The sequence below is a fragment of the Hypanus sabinus genome, chromosome 4 (assembly GCF_030144855.1).
Source record: "Hypanus sabinus isolate sHypSab1 chromosome 4, sHypSab1.hap1, whole genome shotgun sequence".
NCBI classification, from domain to species: domain Eukaryota; kingdom Metazoa; phylum Chordata; class Chondrichthyes; order Myliobatiformes; family Dasyatidae; genus Hypanus; species Hypanus sabinus.
In genome coordinates, this window is record NC_082709.1 from 83665679 (window position 1) to 83686341 (window position 20663).

General features: G+C 45.8%; 1 protein-coding gene across 11 annotated transcripts in view; it reads right to left on the minus strand.

Moving 5' to 3' along the window:
* The window catches only part of stk11ip (serine/threonine kinase 11 interacting protein), a 130078-nt gene that overhangs the window by 36452 nt on the left and 72963 nt on the right, over positions 1 to 20663 (minus strand). For all 11 annotated transcript variants that reach the window (XM_059967576.1, XM_059967565.1, XM_059967569.1 and 8 more), the window contains 4 exons: positions 20214 to 20391; positions 13192 to 13370; positions 10716 to 11109; positions 8942 to 9057 (listed from right to left, as the gene is read on the minus strand). In XM_059967576.1, the coding sequence (XP_059823559.1) occupies positions 8942 to 9057; positions 10716 to 11109; positions 13192 to 13370; positions 20214 to 20391 (867 nt within the window). The remainder of the gene's footprint in view (positions 1 to 8941; positions 9058 to 10715; positions 11110 to 13191; positions 13371 to 20213; positions 20392 to 20663) is intronic.

Sequence of the window (20663 nt, forward strand, 5' to 3'; positions counted from 1 at the left end):
TGAAACTTAAAGAAATGCTGTCTTTGCAATACACTGCTGCCGCAAAACAACAAAAATCATGCTATTTAAGTAAGTGATAATAAACCAGATTTTGTGTTGGCAGCAGCTGATTCCGCCTTCCTGCCAAACTCCCACACAGTACTCGCTCCATTCCTTTACAGTCAGTCTTCTCAAGTCTTGCTTCACCCTACTCAACGAATCAAGTGCAGTGTCTTCACCATTCCCAAGATGAAAACACCCCTTCCCTGGGCATGCCTCAACCTAAACAGAAATCTACAGCACATTACAGGCCTTTTGGCCCACAATGCTGTGCCGACCATGTAACCTACTCAAGAAACTGCCTAGAATTTCCCTACCACATAGCCTTCTATTTTTCTAAGTTCCATGTACCTATTTAAGAGTCTCTTAAAAGATCCTATTTTATCTACCGTCACTGGCAGTGCATTCCACACATCCACCACTGTGCGGAAAAAACTTCTCTGACTCCCACCTACATCCAAGCACCTCAAAACTATGCCCCCACATGTTAGGCATTTCAGCCCTGGGAAAAAGCCTCTGGCTATCCACACTATCAGTGCCTCTCATCATCTTATACACCATCAGGTCATCTGTCATCCTCCATCGCTTCAAGAAAAGGCCAAGTTCACTCAATCTGTTCTCATCTACTGCTCTACTTTCATCAATGCATTTTGCTACATCCTCAAAGAATTCAATTAAGTTTGTAAGGCATGACCTGCCCTTGACAAAGCCATGCTGACTATCCCCAATCAGGTTATGCTCTCCAAATGCTCATAAATCCTGCCTGTCAAGGCCTTCTCCAACAACTTGCTCACCACTGGTCAGACTCACTAGCCTATAATTTCCTGGGTTATCTCTACTCTCTTTCTTGAACAAGGGAACAACATTTGCAAACTTCAAATCCTCTGGTACTTCTCCCGTCCCTATTGATGATGGAAGGATCACTGCTCAGCAATCTCCTGCCTTGCTTCCCATAGTAGCCTGGGGTATATTTCGTCTGGTCCCAGCGACTAACTTAATACCTTTCAAATGCTCATGCATATCCTTTCTTAATGTCTATACAATCAAGCGTTTCAGTCTGCTGTAAGTTATCCCTACAACTGCAAAGTTCCTTTACACCGGTAAATACTAAAGCAAAATATTCATTAAGAACCTCCACTACCTTCTCTGGCTCCATGCACATTTCCACTCTCATTCCTGATTTGTCCTATTCTCACGTGGCACATCGTCTTGGTCTTCACATACTTCTAGAATGTCTTGGGGTTTTCCTTAATCCTGCTCACCAAGGCCTTTTCACGGCCCCTTCCAGCTCTCTTAATTTCATTCTAGAGCTCCATCCTGGCACCTCGTAATTTTCTAGAGCTCTCACAATACCTAGTTTCTTGAACCTTTTGGAAGCCTTTCTTTTCTTAGCTAGATCTTCCACATCCTTTGTACACCATGGTTCTTTTATCCTTCCATCCTCTCCCTGTCTCAGTGGAACATACCCATGCAGAACGCCATGCAAATGCTCCCTGAACATCTGCTACATTTTTCTATGCATTTCACTGAGAACATCTGCTCCCAATTTATGTTCCCAAGTTCCTGCCTAATAGCATCATATTTCCACCATCCTAATTAAACATTTTCCTAAATTGTCTGCTCCTATCCCCCTCCAGCTCTATGAGTAATGATCACTACCTCCAAAATGCTCTCCAACTGAGAGATCTGACACCTGGCCAGGTTCACTTACTTCCCTTTACCAGATCAAGTACAGCCTCTCCTCTAGTTGGCTTATCTACATATTGTATCAGAGACCTTCCTGAACACACCTAACAAACTCCACCCCATCTAAACTTGCTCTAAGGAGATGCCAGTCAATATTAGGAAAGTTACAAACAAACACCCATCACAACAACCCTATTATTATTGCACCTTTCCAGAATTTGCTTCTCAATGTCTCTGTTACTATTACGGGCTCAATAAAAGAAACACCCTGATTAGCAATGCCACTCCCCCATCTCTTTTGCCTCCCTCCCTGCTCTTCCTGAAACATCTAAAACTCAGCACGCTCAGCAGCCATTCCCGCCCCTGAGATATCCAAGTCTCGGTAATGGCCACAACATCATAGTTCTATATATTGATCCACACTCTAAGTTCATTGGCCTTGTTTATGATGTTTCTTGCATTGAAATAGACACATCACAAACCATCTTGCTGAGTGCATCTTTGATCTATCATCTGCCTATCCTTCTTCACCAACTCCCTACAGGCTGTGTCTACGTGTGTACCAACCACCCCACCCTCTGCCTCTTCACTTTGGTTCCCACCCCCTGCAAATCTAGTTGAAACTTCCCCAGTAGGATTAGCAAACCTTCCCCCCCCCCCACCCCCCACCCCAGGATATTGGTTCCCCTCCAGTTCAGGTACAACCCATCCCAGTTGTTAGGTCTCCCCTTCCCCAGAAAAGGTTCCAAGGATCCAAGAAGTTGAAACCCTGCCCCTTCTCATCGGTTCTGACCTTCCCTAGCTTGTGGCACTGGGTGTAATCAGGAGATTAGCACCTTGGAAGTCCTGCTCTTCAGCCTCATTCCTAAATTACTGCGCAGGACCTTCACCCCTCTCCTGCCAATGTCCTGCAATATGCTCACCCTTCCCTTAAAGGATATTCTGCAACTGGTCAGAGACATCCTGGACCCTAGCCTCTGGGAGGCAACACACTATCCTGGAGTTGCAGAACCTCTTATCTTTCTCCCTAACTATTGAGTCTCCTATGACCATTGCTCCTCCCGACTTCACCCTACCCATATGAGGCTCCGAGCTGACCACAGTGCTATTGGTCTGGCTGCTGCAGCCTTGCCCAGATAGATCACCCCACCTCAGCAGTATCCAAAGGGGTGTACTGTTGCTGAGGGGAGTGATCACAGTGGGACCCTGCACTGACTTCTTGCTCCCTTTACCTCTTTTTGTGTTCACCCATCTACTCCCCAAATTGTGCACTCCAGGTGTAACCAACTGCTCAGAAGTCATATCTATCAATTACTCTGCCTCCTGGATGATCCTAGGTTCATCTAACTCCAGCTCCTTAATGCGGTCTCTCATGAGCAGCAGTTGGCTGCACTTCCTGACTTGCCGGTTTAAAAGGCAACGATCCAACCAACAAGGCTGAAGGGAAACACATACAAGAATGCCTCAGCAGGTCAGGCAGCATCTAGAGAAGAGAATGAACAGTTGACGTTTCAGGCCGAGACCTTCATCAAGCTGAGACTGGTGGGGGGGTGGGCAGGGGAAGGTGGGTGGGTATGATGAAGTAAGAAGCTGGGAAGGGCTCGGTTGAGAGGTGAAGGGCTAAAGAAGGAACCTGATAGGAGAGGAGAGTTGACCATAGGAAAAAGGAAAAGAGGAGGAGAATGAGAGTGGTGAGGAGATAGATGGACAGCAGTTTTTGAAGGTCTCTGGGGGCTCTGCTAATGCTTGCATGGTGGGTGGTGGGGAGGGTTGATGCTTCTGGTGGAGCAAGCGGGGGAGGGGGAGAGTTGATGCTTTTGGTGGAGCAAGTAGGGGAAGGGGAGGGGGAGAGTTGATGCTTTTAGTGGAGCAAGTGAGGGAAGAGGAGGGGGAGAGTTGATGCTTTTGGTGGAGCAAGTAGGGGAAGGGGAGGGGGAGAGTTGATGCTTTTAGTGGAGCAAGTGGGGGAAGGGGAGGGGGAGAGTTGATGCTTTTGGTGGAGCAAGTGGGGGAAGGGGAGGGGGAGAGTTGATGCTTTTGGTGGAGCAAGTGGGGGAAGGGGAGGGGGAGAGTTGATGCTTTTGGTGGAGCAAGTGGGGGAAGGGGAGGGGGAGAGTTGAATCTTTTGGTGCTGCTTGTGCATGGGAGGGGAGCTTGGGATTCTAACATTTTCTGTCTTTCATTCTTTGGGGTTTTTGTTCTGTTTTGTGGATGTCTGTGAAGAGCAGGAATTTCAGGTTGTATACCGTATACATTCTCTGATATTAAATTGATCTATTGAATCCAGATCTGTTGGAGGCTGAAGAATATGGGGGTTAGAGGACTGTGTATATGCATGGGTGGGAGTGAGGACCGGGGTACTTGCTTTGCTGTTGATGGATTGTAGCTTGGTCTGTTGAGGTTTGCAGGCATGCTTTGTTAGTGCCGGATTGCGGGCTGTGCTGGCTGTTAATGCAAAGGACACATTTCATTATATGTTTTGATATATGGTACTGTAGAAAAGCCTTGGGCACCTACACTTAGCTAGGTTGCCTAAAACTTTTGCATAGTACTGTAGTAATTGCACTGTACTGCTGCTGCAAATAAAAAACAAATTTCATGACATTTAGTAATGATAAACCTGATTCTGATCTGGGTCTCGATTGCGGACTGAGTGGGAAGGGAGTAAAGAGAGTGGAATCATGATTGGGAAAAAGGGAGTAGGAAGCACCAGAGAGACATCCTGTAATGATCAACAAACCAATTGTTTGAATAAACTTGAAACTTGTCAATAATCATGATTTAGAGAACCCATCTTAAGCCATGAACTTATCAGAACTGGATCAGGGAAAGATGTGACAGTATCTGTTCCTAGTTTGTATTAACTGAGAGAAATGGGTGCTGCTGGTGCTCAGTGTTAACTGGCTGCTGAGTCATTTCCTGACAATTGGCCTACTTCAGAAGTCAGTAAACACTTAACCAGACATTTGCCCGAAGAGTTAGGGACAACCTTTCCCTGAAGGGCATTACTCAACCAGATCAGAGTAACACAAGTCATGAAATGTGTTGTTCTACATCAGCAGTACTGAACAGTGCAAGACATAAAAATTACTATTGAGGCAGTGTTCATGGCCCGTTCAGAAATCTGATGGCGGAGGAGAAGAGGGCATGTCCTGCGTGATGGGGGTCCTCCATGATGGACACTGCATTCTTGAAAGCAGGAAGGCTAGTACTCACGATAGAGCTGGCCAAGTCTACAATCCTTTGCAGCTTTTTCCGGTCCTGTGCGCTTTGGCTTCTATACCAGACAGTGATACAACCGGTCAAAATGTTTTCCATTGTACATCTGTGGAAATTTACCAGAGCTTTTGGTGACACACCAAATCTCAAACTCCTATTGAAGTACATCCCCTGGTGTGGCTTCTTCCTGATTGGATGGAAATTAAATGAGGAAAAGTAGATCTTCACAACCTTCTACCAGCAAGGTAGATGCTCACTTAGACATATTCAGCACGAGGAAATATCATCACCTCAACCATTAGCAAGACGTTTCTGAATCTTGTATGTTTCAGTCAAGTTCCCTTGCACACTTCTGACTCCCAGCAGCTGATGGGTGGATTCACACACAGCCTGCTGTAACACTGACCACAGACAGGAATGCAAGCTGCTGCAGAGTAGTGCACACCTAGTTCATCAAGGGAACTTTCCTTCCCACCACTGACATTATCTACAGGAGGTGCTGCCCCAAAAAGGTGGCATCTATCATTGAGGACCTCCACATCCGGATTATACCCTCTTCTCACTGCTACCATCGGGCAGGAGGGACAGAAGACTGAAGTCCCACACCACCATGTTCAGCTTCTATCCCGCTTTGGTAGGACAGAACTCTTGTACAATGAGATGGACTCTTGACCTCACAACCTACTTTGCACATGCTCATTCACCTGCACTGCACTTTCTCTGTATTCTGCACCGTTATTGTTTTACCTTGCTCTACCTCAATACGCAGTAAGGAATTGATCTGTGTGAACATATACAAGACAAGCTTTTCACTTTATCTAGCTACATGTGGCAATAATAACCCTATACTATTACCAGCTATTATAATACACCAATAAGGTTGTGGAACCAATCTACACGAGCCTAATCATTACCTCAGCAATGGAACTCTATGGGCCACCTCTTGCACTACTGTGGACTTGTCTCTTATTGTGCATTGCGTGCAATACAAGACATTAGTACAAAGTCTTCTTCTTCAGTGTTGTGAAGTGGAGAGGGTTAGTAGAGTGGCATTATCCAGGGACCAGCACATTAAGTGCCATCACGAGGAAGGCATGACAGTGCCTCTGCTCTTAAAAGTTTGTGTAGATTCGTCATGCCTTCAAAAACTTTGACAATCTTCTATAGATGCACTGTGGAGAGCAACCTGACTGGTTGCATCACAGGCTGGTATGGACACCAAATGCCCAGCAATGGAAGACTACAGAAAGTAGTGGACACAATTCAGTCCATCACAGGCAATGCCCTCTCCACCAGAGAATATAGTTACAAAAAGCATTGCCACAAGAAAGCAGCATCCATATCAAGGACCCCTACCATCCAAGCCATGACTTTCTCACTATTACCATTGGGAAGGAAGTGCAGGAGCCCTAGGTCCACATCACCAGGTTCAGAAACAGTTATTACCCTACAATCATCAGGCTCCTCCGGAATCAACGTGGATAACTTCACTCAACTCCACTCTGTACTGATTCTACACACTAGATTCATTTATACTCAGTATTTTATTTGCACAGAATGCCTTGTTTTGCACATTGGTTGTCAGTTTATGTATACTGTTCTGTCAGATTTTACTGAAACTATTACTTCTTTTTTTTCAGGAAAATGATCTCCAAGAGGTCACAACCTTGCCATGGTTTGGAGGCTTGCGTGCCTCAATGACCCAGAAAGCTCTGCTGGCTGGAGTCAGGAGTTTATGCTTTGTTTCTTGGTAGGGTCACCCATACCAAACAGGTCAAAGGACCAGGAGTGGTCCACCGGCCTCCAGGTTCAGCGATTCAGCTCAGGGCTAACAACCCTGACTGGTAAAACAAGATTGTTAGAGAAACAGCAATGAAGGGTCTTTCTACATCTGGGTGCAATGGTATTCCTGAGTCTCCACCCGGGACTTGCATGACTGACAGGATGCAGGAAGCTGTGAATGCTGCCAGAGATAGAGGACATTCATTGCTGCCCCAAACGCCAGCGGCGTAACGGGCAAAAGACGATGACAACAAGAAAATGAATCTCAGTGTAGTACATGGCAACACAAAACACACTTGGATAATAAATTTAGTTTGATCTATGTACAATTTATATATCGCATGGTTTGTCTGAATCTCCGTGCTTGTGACGCTACTGTAGGCAAGATTTTCTTTGTATGTTAATCTCACCGTACCTGTGCATATGACAATAAAAATCGATTTGACTTGACAGAATCACTCCTGGACAGCACAACCCTTTCACAAGAAACCTGCTCCTTCCCAGCATTATCTGAACTGCTTCTGACATAGTCACATCCTTCCTTGAATAAGGAGACCTTTACAGTGCACAGTGCTCCTGATTTGGTTAAATACTAGCACAAAGAACACCACAGCGCAGTACAGGCCCTTTGGCTAACAATGTTGTGCTGACCTTTTAACTTCTCTTAAGATCAATCTAACCCTTCCCTCCCACATGGCCCTCCATCTTTCTTTCATCTGTGCGCCCATCTAAGAGTCTATTAAATATTCCTAATGTATTGGACCCTACCACCACCACTGGCAGCGTGTTCCATGCGTAAGAAACTGTCATCCTCCTGACCTGCCTCTGACACTTGCCCATATGTTCCAAGAATCACCTGAAAGCTTTGCCCCATCATGTTAGCCATTTCTGACCTGGGGGAAAGGTCTCTTACCATTCATTCTATTTATGCCCCTTATCTTGTACACCTCTACCTAGTCACCTTTCATCCTCCTTCACTCCAAAGAGATAAGCCTTACCTCACTCAACCTATATAAGACATGCTCTTTAATCCAGGCAGCATCCTGGTAAATTTCCTCTTCACCTTCCACTTGCTTCTGTAATAAGGTGACCAAAACTGATCACAATATTCAAAGTGTGATCCAATCAGAGCTGCAACATTACCTCTTCAGTTCAATCCAATCCACAACTAATGAGTACCACCACACCGTATACCTTCTTGACCACCCTACGAACTTGTGGGGTAATCTGAGGGATCTGAAGACGAGCCCCCTGTTCCTCCACTACCATGAATCCTGCCCTTGACCCTGTAACTCTGCCTTCAAATTCAACCTTCTAAAGTGGATCACTTCACCTTCTCCTGGATGGAACCACATCTAATTCTTCTCAGTGCACTCTGGATCCTGTCAATGTCCTGCTGTAACGTTCGACAACCTTCTACACTGTCCACAACACCACCAATCTCCTACAAATATAGAACATAGAATGTAGACAGTGATGTTGTCCCAACCTTTTAACTTACTCCTAGATCAACCGAGCCCTTCCTTCCTACAAAGCCCTCCAGTTTTCTATCATCCATGCACATATCTAAGAGCATCTTAAAAATGTCCCTAATGTATCTGTGTTCACCATCACACCCGGCAGGGCAGAATTAGGCTATCAAGCCTGCTCAACCATTCAATCATGCGCTCACCACGCCCTGTGTAAAAAAAACTTACCCCTGACACCCCTCCCCATACAGTCCTCCAATCACCTTAAAATTGGCTCCTCTTGTACTAGCCTTTTCCACCCAGGGAAAATCTGGCTGTCTACTCTTACCTTCTACAGCTCTATAAAGTCACCTCCCATCCTTCTTGTCTCCAAAAAGAAAATGTGATAGTTTTGACACTGGGAGCTTATGTCAGCAGGGAATTTCACTCTGTACATGACAATAAATTGACCTACGTTTCAAGCTGAAGCCTTTTACTTTCTTGCTTGTTGAGGCTGCAGATGTGGGAAATGCTGTTGAAAATCGCCTCCACTAAATGCCACAGCAGTTGTGAAAACAACCAATAACATGCTCTCACCTCTATAGTGAGGATCTTGACTCCACTGCCATTTTGCTGAGATCATGCGACCTATTGAACCACAGCTGACCCTGTGTACTCAATCACAATGAGTCTGTACAACCTGCTCCCAAATGCACAAGTCTGCCAACAATCTCCATGATGGCAGAAAGCTGCAACATCTCCCCTACCTTGACGAAGCATTGGTATTCTTCCTTGTCTTCAGTGAAGATCTCCACATCAAGGAAAAGCTTAAGCCTATGGTCAATGCTCTGAAAATCCTCAACAGACAGGTTGAAATCAGCTCCTGGAGAAGCAAGAGGTAGCAGTTAACAGCCACAGGTACCAGCAAACAAGCCAAAGCTAACCCAGAGAAAATATATAAGGATGTTGCCAGGATTAGAGGACCTGAGTTATAGGGAATAGCTAGAAAGGTTAGGATTTTATTCCTTAGAGCGTAGGAGGGAAGGGAGATTTGATATAGCTGTACACAGAAACAGGCCCTATCCCATATCTTACAATTACTATAATATCCAGAACTCTATTGATCCTTTTAGACATGATTCAGTAATTCAATTTCTAAAGAAAATACTCATCTCAGTCCTAAATGCCTAAACTGAGTTACGATGCCTTAGTTGTGGACTCAGCTGGAGGAAGGAACGTATAGCACACCCCACATCAGAGGGATTGCATTTCTAGAAATAAGATCCAATTGCAGTTTTCCATGTCGACAAAGATCATTTGTCACATCCGCATTTCTTATGAAGTTCAAGTACAACACAGAAACAGGCTCAGAGTGTCTGTGCTGAACACAATACCAAATTTAATTCACCTCCTTTGCCTGCAGATGGTCCATATACATCCCTGTACATTAAACGCCTCTTTGGCACAGACACTCTAGTATGGACCGTCAAGAGTGTTTCCACCACCACTCCCGACAGTCTGCTCTAGGAGCACTCTGTTTAAAAAAAGACTTGCCCCTGCATCTCCTTTAAACATTCCCCATCACAGAAGATCATGCTCTCTAGTATTTGACATTTCTACTCTGGCGAAAACAATTCTGACACTTCACTCTATCAATTACTCGCATAATTTTACAAACCTCCCTCAGCTTCTGCTGCTCCAGAAAAACAACCCAAGTTTGTCCAATCTCTCCTTATACCAGTCCTACACTAATACCATTTTAATCTTTACCCATCAATTCCTCACCTACATACTTGGGACGATTTACAGTGACCAATTAACCCGACAACCTGCAAATCTTTGGGATGTGGGAGGAAACATATGTGGACACAAGGAGAACACGGAAACTTCACAGGCTAGGACACAGGCAGCATCTATGGAAAACAGTACAGTCGACGTTTCAGGCCAAGACCCTTCATCAGGACTCTCCTGCCTAGCCTGTTGAGCTCCTCCAACAATTTGTGTTTGCTGCTTGGATTTCCAGCATTTGCAGATTTTCTCATGTTTGTGATTTTCTCTCCCAGCTATTTCTGGCATTTCCAAGCCTGAACGCTTGAAACCACGGTGAGCAAAACAGTTCTGAATCGTCTTACTAATTTTTCACCAACTATCAGCGACAACAATCACTGCATTTTGAACACAAACACATTCAACTGAAGCTACTTAAAAACTGATGGCTCTAAGCTGCTAGTTCAAAACTGTTCAGCAAATCTCCAAATAAACGAAGGAAATCATAGCTATTTTCTCAATTAGTTTTTGTTCGTCAAGCGCTGTCCCAAATAACCAATGAATGGCCCAATTAACTGGAATCCCACCGTTCTCGTCTGTGGTAATGAATTCCACAGATTCACTACCCTCTGGCTGAAGAAAAGAAACTATACATAAATAAAGACTGACAAATAGCCAAAGACGACAAATTGTGTAAATAAAATTAATAAATATACATTGTAATTCTGAGAACAAAGCGATAAATGTGTTGTAGTAGCTAACAATGCTGCTAACCTTTGCAGGGTCCAGGGGCATCGTCTCCATTGTCAGAGTAGGGAGAGTGGTGGGTCAGTGTGGACCCCACTGGCGTGCTGTAGCGGAACATCCAGGTTAGACTGCCACAGAGCGAGCCTGAACTTCCCCTCTGGCTGAGCTGGCCTGGGCTGGAGGTGACCCCGGTGGCACTGAGCACCGAGAGATCCGATGTGGCCGGGACCTGCTCCTCACCGCCGGAACTGTCCGACAGGCGGCTTCCGTCCCTGGTGCTGACACTGCTGCAGGTCTGCTCACAATCCAGGTAGAAGCTAGCAGTCTTTCCGCCTGTGAAGGCACTGCTCTCCGGCTCGGTGCTTGAAGCTACCAGAGGCTCGTTGCCTGGCGCTCCTGCTCCACCGAGGGACTCGACACTCTGCACGAAAGGGACAAAACCACCCGTGGATTAGAAAATATCTGCAACACAGGAGCTGACTGGTGGAGAACCAAATTCATATCTCAGCCACATCTCCCACAAACCCTCCTCATCACCAGCTTCTACAAGACCATAAGACATGGGGGCGGGCTAGCCCTAACACATTGATATATTTTTTTTATTTAGAGATGGTTACAGGCTCTTTTCACCCAATGAGCTCATGCCATTCAATTACATCCACGTGGCCGAATAATCTATGAACTTGTAAGTCTTTGGTGAGAGAAATTTAGCTTTATGTCACACGAGCTTGAGACATACAGGAAAATGTGTCATTTGCATCAAATCAGTGAGGATGTGCTGGGGGACAGCCTTGAAGAGTCACCATGCTTCTGGCACCAATAGTACATGCCCATAACTTACTAATTCTGATCTTTGGAAGTTGGAACGAAACCAAAGGACTCAGAGGAAACCCAAGTGGTCACAGGGAAAATGTACAAACTCCTTACAGACAGCACTGAATTTGAACCGGGGTTACAGGCGCTGTAATAGTGTTACACTAACCACTACACTACTGTGCTACCCTGTCAAAGGAAGCATCTTGGGGTGTTAACACAAAGGACACATTTCACGGTACACTTCCATGCCCTGTATATGTGATAAATAAACTTGAATCTGAATGAGCCATTCAGCCCATCAAGTTCCATAATGGCTGATTCATTATCCCTCTCAAACCCTTTCTTCTTCCTTTTATCCATAACCTTTGACACCCTTACTAATCAGGAACCCATAAATGTTTGCTTTAAATATACCCAATGACTTGGCCTTCATAGCCATCTATGGCAATGAATTCTACAAACTCACCACCCTCTGGCCAAAGAAATTCCTCTTCGTCTCAATTCTGAAAGGAGGACTTGGCCTTCTGGTCCCAGAATCTCCCATAAAATGAATCATCTTCCCCTCGTCCACTCTACCTAGGCCATTCACTATTCGGTAGGATTCAGTGAGATTCCCCTGCCCCCACCCCGTTTTTCTAAACCCCAGTGAGTTCAAGCCTAGTGCCATCAAATGCTCATGTGTTAACCCTTTCATTCCTGGGATCATCCTCATGAACGTGCAAGCTATGGAGAGGGTGCAGAGATTTACCAGGATGTTGCCTGGTTTGGAGAACAAGAAGCAAGGTTAGCAGAGCTGGGGCTTTTCTCTTTGGAGCGTAGAAGAATGAGAGGGGACTTGATAGAGGTCTACAAGATTATGAGAGGCATAGATAGAGGGGATAGTCAGTACCTGTTTCCCAGGGCACCAACAGCAAACACCAGAGGGTATATGTACAAAATTAATGGAATGAAGTTTAGGGGAGACATCAGGGGTAAGTTGTTGTTTTTTATTATTATTATTATTACACAGAGGGTTGTGAGTGCCTGGAATGACTTGCCAGGGATGATGGTGGAGGCTAAAACATTAGGGGTATTTAAGAGCCTCTTGGACAGGCATATGGATGAAAAAAATGGAGGGTTATGGGGTAGTGTGGGTTTAGTACTTTTTTTTAAAGGATTATATGGGTCAGCACAACATGGAGGGCTGAAGGGCCTGTACTGTGCTGTAGTGTTCTAGGGTTCTAACCACCTCTGGACACTCTCCAATGCCAACACATCCTTTCTTAGATAAGGGCCCAAAACTGTTCACAATACTCCACATATGGTCCAACCAATATCTTACAATGTCTTTGCATTACATCCTTACTATAATATTCTAGTCCTCTCCAAATTAACCTCATACGTTATCCCTTTCATTCCTAGGATCATTCTCAGAAACCTCCTCTGTCCCTCCCCAAATTTTGCTCTGGTCTTATGGTCTATTTAAGCACTGAGGTAAGTACTTGAATCAGCAAGGCAGAGATGGCTACAAGCTGGTAAGTGGGATTAGTAGATGTGCTTAATGGCCAGCATAGACATGTGGGCCAAAGGGCCTGTTGCTATGCCATATGCCTCTATGACCTCTCCAATCCCCCTCTTCCTGATCGCAGCGGATTCCAAATCTCCGACTTCTGACACCAGAACTCAGGAGATGCGCTGTGCGTTGCACCTTCAGGCTTCCAGTGGGGTCGTTGTCCATGGACGGGATCTTTCTGAAGTCCTGGCTTAGCTCCCCTTCCTCAGGCAAGACAGGTGTACTGGTGCGAATCTCTGTCTTGCTCGGCAAGATGACCACGTGATCACTGGCACATTTGGGGCAGGCTGGCAAGGCTGGCGATGAGGCCTCGGCTGCGGAAAACAAAGAGAGCACACTTCAGAGCACTGGGTTTGCAACCTTGCCCATGGCTGAAGGAAGACTTCTCTCCTTCACGCAGGGGTAAAGTGCAATACGCAAGAGGCACAGGTCTCCTGACAGAACACAAGGAATATATATAATGTCTAATTTTCCACCTCAGCCCAGTTTTCCGCATCACTTAAACGTTCCTCTGTGCCAAGCTCTATCAGTTTTCAACAAGCCCCCACAGCCCGAGGCAGAGAATTCCAAACATTCACCAATTTGAAGACCTAATCTCAGAAGAGGTTGTTACAGAACATAGAACATTACAGCACAGTATAGTTCCTTCATCCCACGATGACCTTTTAAACAATTCCATGATCTAACCCTTCCCTCCACAGAGCCCTCCGCTGCTCAGTCATTAATGTGCCTATCTAAGAGTATCTTCAATATTCTAAATCTATCTGCCTCTCCTGGAATCACATCCTACGTCCTCACCTCTCTTGTACAAAAAAAAGTATCTCTGAGATCCCCTCTTTATTTTCCTCCAGTCACCTTAAAATTAGGCCCCCCACGTTATCCATTTCCACTCTAGGTAAAAGGCTGTCCATTCTACCTATGCCTCTTACCATCTTGTACACCTCTGTCAAGTCGCCTCTCCTTTGCCACAAAGAGAAAAGCCCCAGCTTGTTCAACCTATCCTCATAAAGTATGTTCTTTTGAGCTCCTCTGCACCTTCTCTAAACCTTCCATGTTTCCTATAATAAGGCGACTGGAACAGAATACAATACTCAAGCGTGGGCTGCTCTTGAGCTTATCATAGGAATCAAAAGATTAATTTACACTTTAATTTTCAAATTAAAGTGTAAATTGAAACCAGCTGTCTTAGTAAAAAGTTCTTTACCTTAAGGGATATTTTTTCTATTAAAATAAACTTCTATTAATAATAAAACACTTATTTACAAGAATATACCTTGAATGCCTTTTCATTCAGTACTGATTTTGACAGTCAACACGTTACTACATCCCCACACATCAATAGGGCTGCTGCCACTCATGTGGGCCCCTGGGATGGTGCACTACTACAATAACAGGGGTTTCTTCACCCACCACCAAACACCTTCTCCCCCCACCCCCCACTCTCTGCTTCCTGTGGGGATCGCCCTGTTTGTGATTTCCTTTGTCCACTCGCTCCTCCCCACTAATCTCCCACCCAGCATTCATGCCTGCAAGCAGAATGCTGATGAAGGGTCCCAGGCTGGAAAGTCGGCAGTTTATTTCCCTCCATAGAAGCTGCCTGACCTGCAGTGTGTGTTGATGTTGTCCTCACGTTTGCGAAGTGGGACTCAAACACACAACATCTGTCCCTTAGATGAGATCTCTGCACAGAGCCTCATCAGACTCTTACCCTGTTTAGACCTTCAGTTACCAGGGATTTTGAAGGGTCTCAACCTGAAATTCGACTGCCTCTTTTCCCTCCACAGATGTGGCCTGACCTGCTGAGCTCAAAACAGCTTTCTGTGTGCTTCTCCAGATTCTAGCATCTGCAGACTGTTGTGTCTCCTCCTCCTCTCATTGAGCCATAGAGCACTACAGCCCAGAAATAGGCCCTTCAGCCCATCTAGTCCATGCTGAACCGTTATTCTGCCCAGTCCCATTGACGTGTACCTGGAGCATAGTCCTTCATAACCCTCCTATCCACATGCTTATCAAAATTTATCTTAAATGTTGCAATTGAACCCCCATCCACACCAGTATGTTAGGACTTAACTCCCTGGAGCATAGGAGAATCAGGGGAGATTTGATAGAGGTATAGAAAATTATAAGGGGTATAAATAGAGTAAGTGCATGCAACTAGAACTTGAGGTCATGGGTTTAGGGTGAAAGATGACATGCTTAGGGGAACATGGGAACTTCTTCACTCAAAGGGTGGTGAGTGTGAAGTGAGTTATCAGTGAGCTACCAGCAGAGTGATCGATGTGGGCTTGATTTCAACATTTAAGATAAGTTTGTATAGTTACATGAATGGATACGGTACAGGTGCTGGCCATTGAGACCAGGCAGAATAACAGCTTGGCATGGACTAGATGGGCTGAAGGGCTTGTTCCTGTGCTATAGTGTTCTATGAATCTATGACTTTTACTGGCAGCTCATCCCACACTCACAACACCCTCAGTCCCCCGCAAGTATTCCCCTTTAGTCTCTCTGTAACCAACACCAGATAGCACCAAGAGATCACTAGCACCTCTGTGGTGCTTGGGACCGACCACCTGAGCTGTGGAAGACTACCTTTATTTAAATAAGGCATTGTTGACGTATTGGCAGACAGGGAACTACCCCCACCTAGTGGCATGATGCAGCACTGCAACACAGCAGCCTCAATCATAAACACACAAAGTGCTCCAGGAACTCAGCAGGGGAGACAGCAACCATGCAGGGGAACAAACAGTTGATGTTTGGGCCAAAACCCTCTGTGAGTCTCAATCATATACGCCCGCAGGAGGGAGACTGGCTAAGAGAATGTTTTTGTGACAGAGACGTACAGAAATAGGTCCCTCGATTTAACCCATGCTGAATATATGTACCTATTTATACTAGTGCCATCTTATTTATTCTCTCCACAATTCCATCAACTCCTCCAGATTCTACACCTCACCCACACATGGGGTAAAATTTATAGTGACTAATTAAGCCAGTGAAGCTGTATGCCTTTGGAGTGTGGGGATGAACCAGGGCACTCCGGAGAAACTCACACGGCCACAGGCTGAAAGAGAGTGCTACAGGTCAGGATCGAAACTGGGTTTCTGGCTCGGTGAGGCAGCAGGCTCAAAGTTAAATAGTTTGCAGTCATCTGCACAAAACCATGGATGGACAAATGCAACAGCAGCATCGTGGGTAAACAGCATCAGATAAGCAGCATTTACAAGAAAAACAAATTAACAACAAACACAATTAGAACAAAATAAAGTCTATTGTAGTACAAGATGATGAAGATGGCTGTAATGTTGCTAAGGTGCAGTGATTCAGATTGTGCCAGTTAGTTTAAGAAACAAATGGTTGAAAATGGTTGAAAGAAAGTAAGCGTTTCCTGAAACTGGCACAGTGGGACTTCCGGCTTCAGTATCTCCTGGTAGCTGAAGAGAGATGCACGAATACAAACACGAAGAAATCTGCAGATGCTGGAAATCCTGACAAAGGGTCTCGGCCCGAAACGTTGACAGCGCTTCTCCCAACAGATGCTGCCAGGCCTGCTGTGTTCCACCAGCATTTTGTGTGTGTTGCATGAATACAAGAGGGTCTGGGGATGCTGGAAATCCAGAGTAACACACGCAAAATGCTGAAGGAACTCAGCAGGTCAGACAGCATCTATGGAGAGGAATGAAGAGTTGACGTATCAGGCCAGGACTCTTCGTCAGGACTCAGAAGGCAATACCTGGGTGGTGGGATCTTTGATGCACTTCCTTTTGAATCTCCTTTGCAACCTCTCAAGTAGTGTGGTAGTTCTCTCTTAGTCATTAGCACTGCCCCAACTCTCCTCACCCAACTCCAAAATCCACTTTGTGTCAACACAAAGTACACTGCAGATGCTGTGGTCAAATCAACACGTACAAAAGCTGGATGAACTCAGCAGGTCGGGCAGCATCCGCTGAAATAAGCAGTCAACATTTTGCGGCGAGACCCTTCGTCAGGACTGAAGGAGGAGGGAGCAGGTGCCATACAAAGAAGGTGGGGGGAGGGTGGGAAGGAGAAGGCTGGTAGGTGCCAGGTGAAAAACCAATCAGAGGAAAGATCAAGAGGTGGGGGAAGGGGTAGGCAAAGAAGGAACGTAAGGGGAAAGCACTGTGTAGTAGAAGAAGGCAGAATCATGAGAGAGGTGATAGGCAGCTGGAAGAGGAAGCATAGTGAAAGTGGGATGAGAGAAGGGAGAGGGAGGGAATTACCGGAAGCTGGAGAACTTGATGTTCATACCAAGGGGCTGGAGACTACCCAGACAGTATATGAGGTGTTGCTTCTCCAACCTGAGTTTGGCCTCATCATGGTAGTAGAAGAGGCCATGTATTAACATATCCGAATGGGAATGTGAAGCAGAGTTGAAGTGAGTCCACTTTGTGTTACCTAGCTGCAGTACCTATGCATACACATATATACATAAATAGAATACATCAATTAGTGCAAATAGAGAAGAAAGAAATACTGAGGGAGAGAACATGGACTCATTGTCCATTCAGAAATCTGATGGCGGAGGGGTAGAAACTGTCCCTGAAATGTTGAGTGTGTGTGTCTTCAGGCTCCTGTACCTCCTCTCTGATGGTAGCAATGAGAAGAGGGCATGTCCTGGGTGATGAGATCATTAATGATGGATGCTACCTTTCTGAGGAGACACCTTTTGAAGGTGTCCTTGATGCTGGGGAGGCGAGAGCCCATGATGGAGCTGTTTACACCTGGTGTACACTTTTGTGATTGCATCAATATGCTGGGCTTAGGAAATGTTGACACCCAGGAACTTGAAACTGCTCACTGTCTCCACTTCTGGTCCCTTGTTGAGGACTGCTGTGTTTCCTTGACTTCCCCTTCCTAAAGTCCACAATCAATTCCATGGGCCTTACTTACATTCACTGCAAGGTCTTTGCTCAACCAGCTGATCGACCTCACTCTTGTATGCCTCGTCACCATTTGACGTTTTGCCAGTGTTACGAACCCCGTAACTGGGTCACTTACCAGCAAAGATAGAGAGGTCCATTGAAGTCTGATGATACTATTTTTAACAGGTATTTTTTAGTAAAAATACACAAAAATAATATCAATGCAAACATACAGATAATATACGTCATCAATACTAAATCTAAAAGTGCGGGTGTAATAATAATCAATAAGAAATAAGCTCTATTGTTGTCTAGGGGATAATGTATTGTCCGATGGAAATATCAAAGTCACTCAGTTCATTCAGGCTGCAGCCTTTGGTTGGAGTCAAGAGAGAGATTTTTAGAAACTTGCCAGCTTTTCCTTTTTATGATGTCGATCCTTCGAGAGTTCCGTTGGTGTAGCCGGTCCTTTAGCTAAGCCGTTCCGTGGAAGACTCGTCATCCGGGCAAGGATGGACACACACAAGAGTCACCACCGGCTGTCGCTATTAAACGCTGTCACGGGATTTCTAGCGTTTCTCCTGGTGCGTCTAAAGGGTTGTTCCCCAGACCCTCTTTTATCCTTACTCACGGGGTCTCAGATGTCAATCAGGTTGGGATGATGCAATCCCTCAACCAGCCCACTCTGGTCATTCCCTGAGGGCTTCAATGAATTGTACAGTACTCAATACACAATTCCGACTCCAAGAGACAATGGCCGTTATCCGTGGCTTTGTCTTGCTGAGGGGCCAGGACACATTCCAAAAACCTTGAGGATTCTCTCTCATTTCCTGGGTCCCAGACCCGAATTAATAGCAATCTTGAGATTCTCACAAAGGAGGGGGCTACTTTTTACCCTTCGGCCCCTCAGAGTTGTGGCACATTCGTAACACCAGGAATACTTGTGTTGTCAGCAAAGTTATAGATGGTGCTTTGAGTTGTGCCTAGCCACTCAGTCATGGGTATAGAGAGAGCAGAGCAATGGGCTAGGCCGGGGGTCGGCAACCTGCGGCTCCCGAGCCATTTGTGGCTCTTTCACCTCTTTTACCTCTTTCAGTGGTAAAGGTTGCTGACCCCTGGGCTAGGCACATATCCTTGATTGTCAGTGGGATGGAAATGTTATCTTCAATCTGCACCGTGTGGTTTCCTGTGAGGAAGTGAAGGATCCAGTAGCAGAGGGAGATACAGAGACCACGGTTTTGTTGATTAAAGTTGTGTGGTTGTGTTGAATGCTGAGCTGTAGTCACTAAACAGTAGCCTGACGTAGGCATTACTCTTGCCAAGATGATCCAAGGCTGAGTGGAGAGCCAGTGAGATTGCATCCACTATAGGCCTATTATGGTGAAAGGCAAATTGCACAAATCTAGCTTAGGCAGGTGTTGATTCTAGCTATGACCAACGCCTCAAAGCACTTCATCACAGCAGATATGATTGTCTTGGAGGCAGCTCACTCTGGTCTTCCTGAGCACTGGTACGAGCGTCACCCTTTTGAAGCAGGTGAGGACTTGCGACTGCAGCAGTGAGAGATTGAAGATGCCTATGCCAGTGACACTCCTGCAATTGGTTGGCACAGGCATTCAGAGCCTAAGGCCATGAGAGGGTTCACCCTCTTGAAAGATGATCTGACATTTGCCTCCTAGACAGAGATCACAGGGTGACTGGATGCTGTGGGCACTTATACAGGTGTAGCTTTATTCTCCCTTTCAAAGCGTGCATGAAGGGTTGAGCTCACCTGGGAGTGAAACATCACACCCATTCATGATGTTAGATTGCGCTTTGTAGGAAGCAATGGCCTGCAAACACTGCTAGAAGATCTTCGCCTCGAAGACACAGGAAGTCATGTGGTGAAAACAAGTCAGGCAGCCTAGGACAGAGGACTCTGGCAAGCTCTGTCAGTGGCCTATGCAGCAGGGGTGATGGGCTTAAGGAGGAGAATAGGAAGGATGCGATGGAACTAGAGAACCATCTCACTACAGCTGTAACAGGACATCTTTGCTCTTGTACCTAATGCCCTATCCAATTAAGTCAAGCGTGACATAATACCTTCTTCACCACTTTCAGTAAACGGAGTACCTGCACCCCTAAGCTTTCGCTGATCTACTGCAAACCCCTGGGCCCTGTCCACTTGCATCCATACCCTGTAATCCAATAAATCACAGAAGAGGGCATACAATGTGACATTTTAGATCTTCCTTACGAGGGATACGAGGAATAGCACAGTGAAGGGTCACTCACTCTCTGGGTGGTCCCGGTCATCCCCTTGTCTGAGGGACGGGCTCTTGGAGAGCCTCCTGGTCTTCTGTAGCTCCTCAAACTCGTGGCGACACTTGAGGCACTGAAGTCTGGCGAAAGCCTCCGGTTCCGACTGCTGCTGCCTGGCCTCCAAAGCGTCAGTCAGGATCTTAATCAGGGTCTGCAACAGTAAAGCGTGCAGAAATCATTAGTGCATATGCCAGGAAACGTGGCACCTCACATTGCACTCGAGGACGACAGGATTTCCCTCAATCAGAACAGGACCTAGGGAGACTTTATAAATTTGGTTACAGTCACAAAATCATAGAACACTACAGCACAAAAATAATCCCTTTGACCCGTCTGGTCCATGCTGAACCTAATCTGCCTCGTCTCATTGACCTGCACCCAGATTATATTCCTCGCATCCATGTACCTAGACAACCTTCTCTT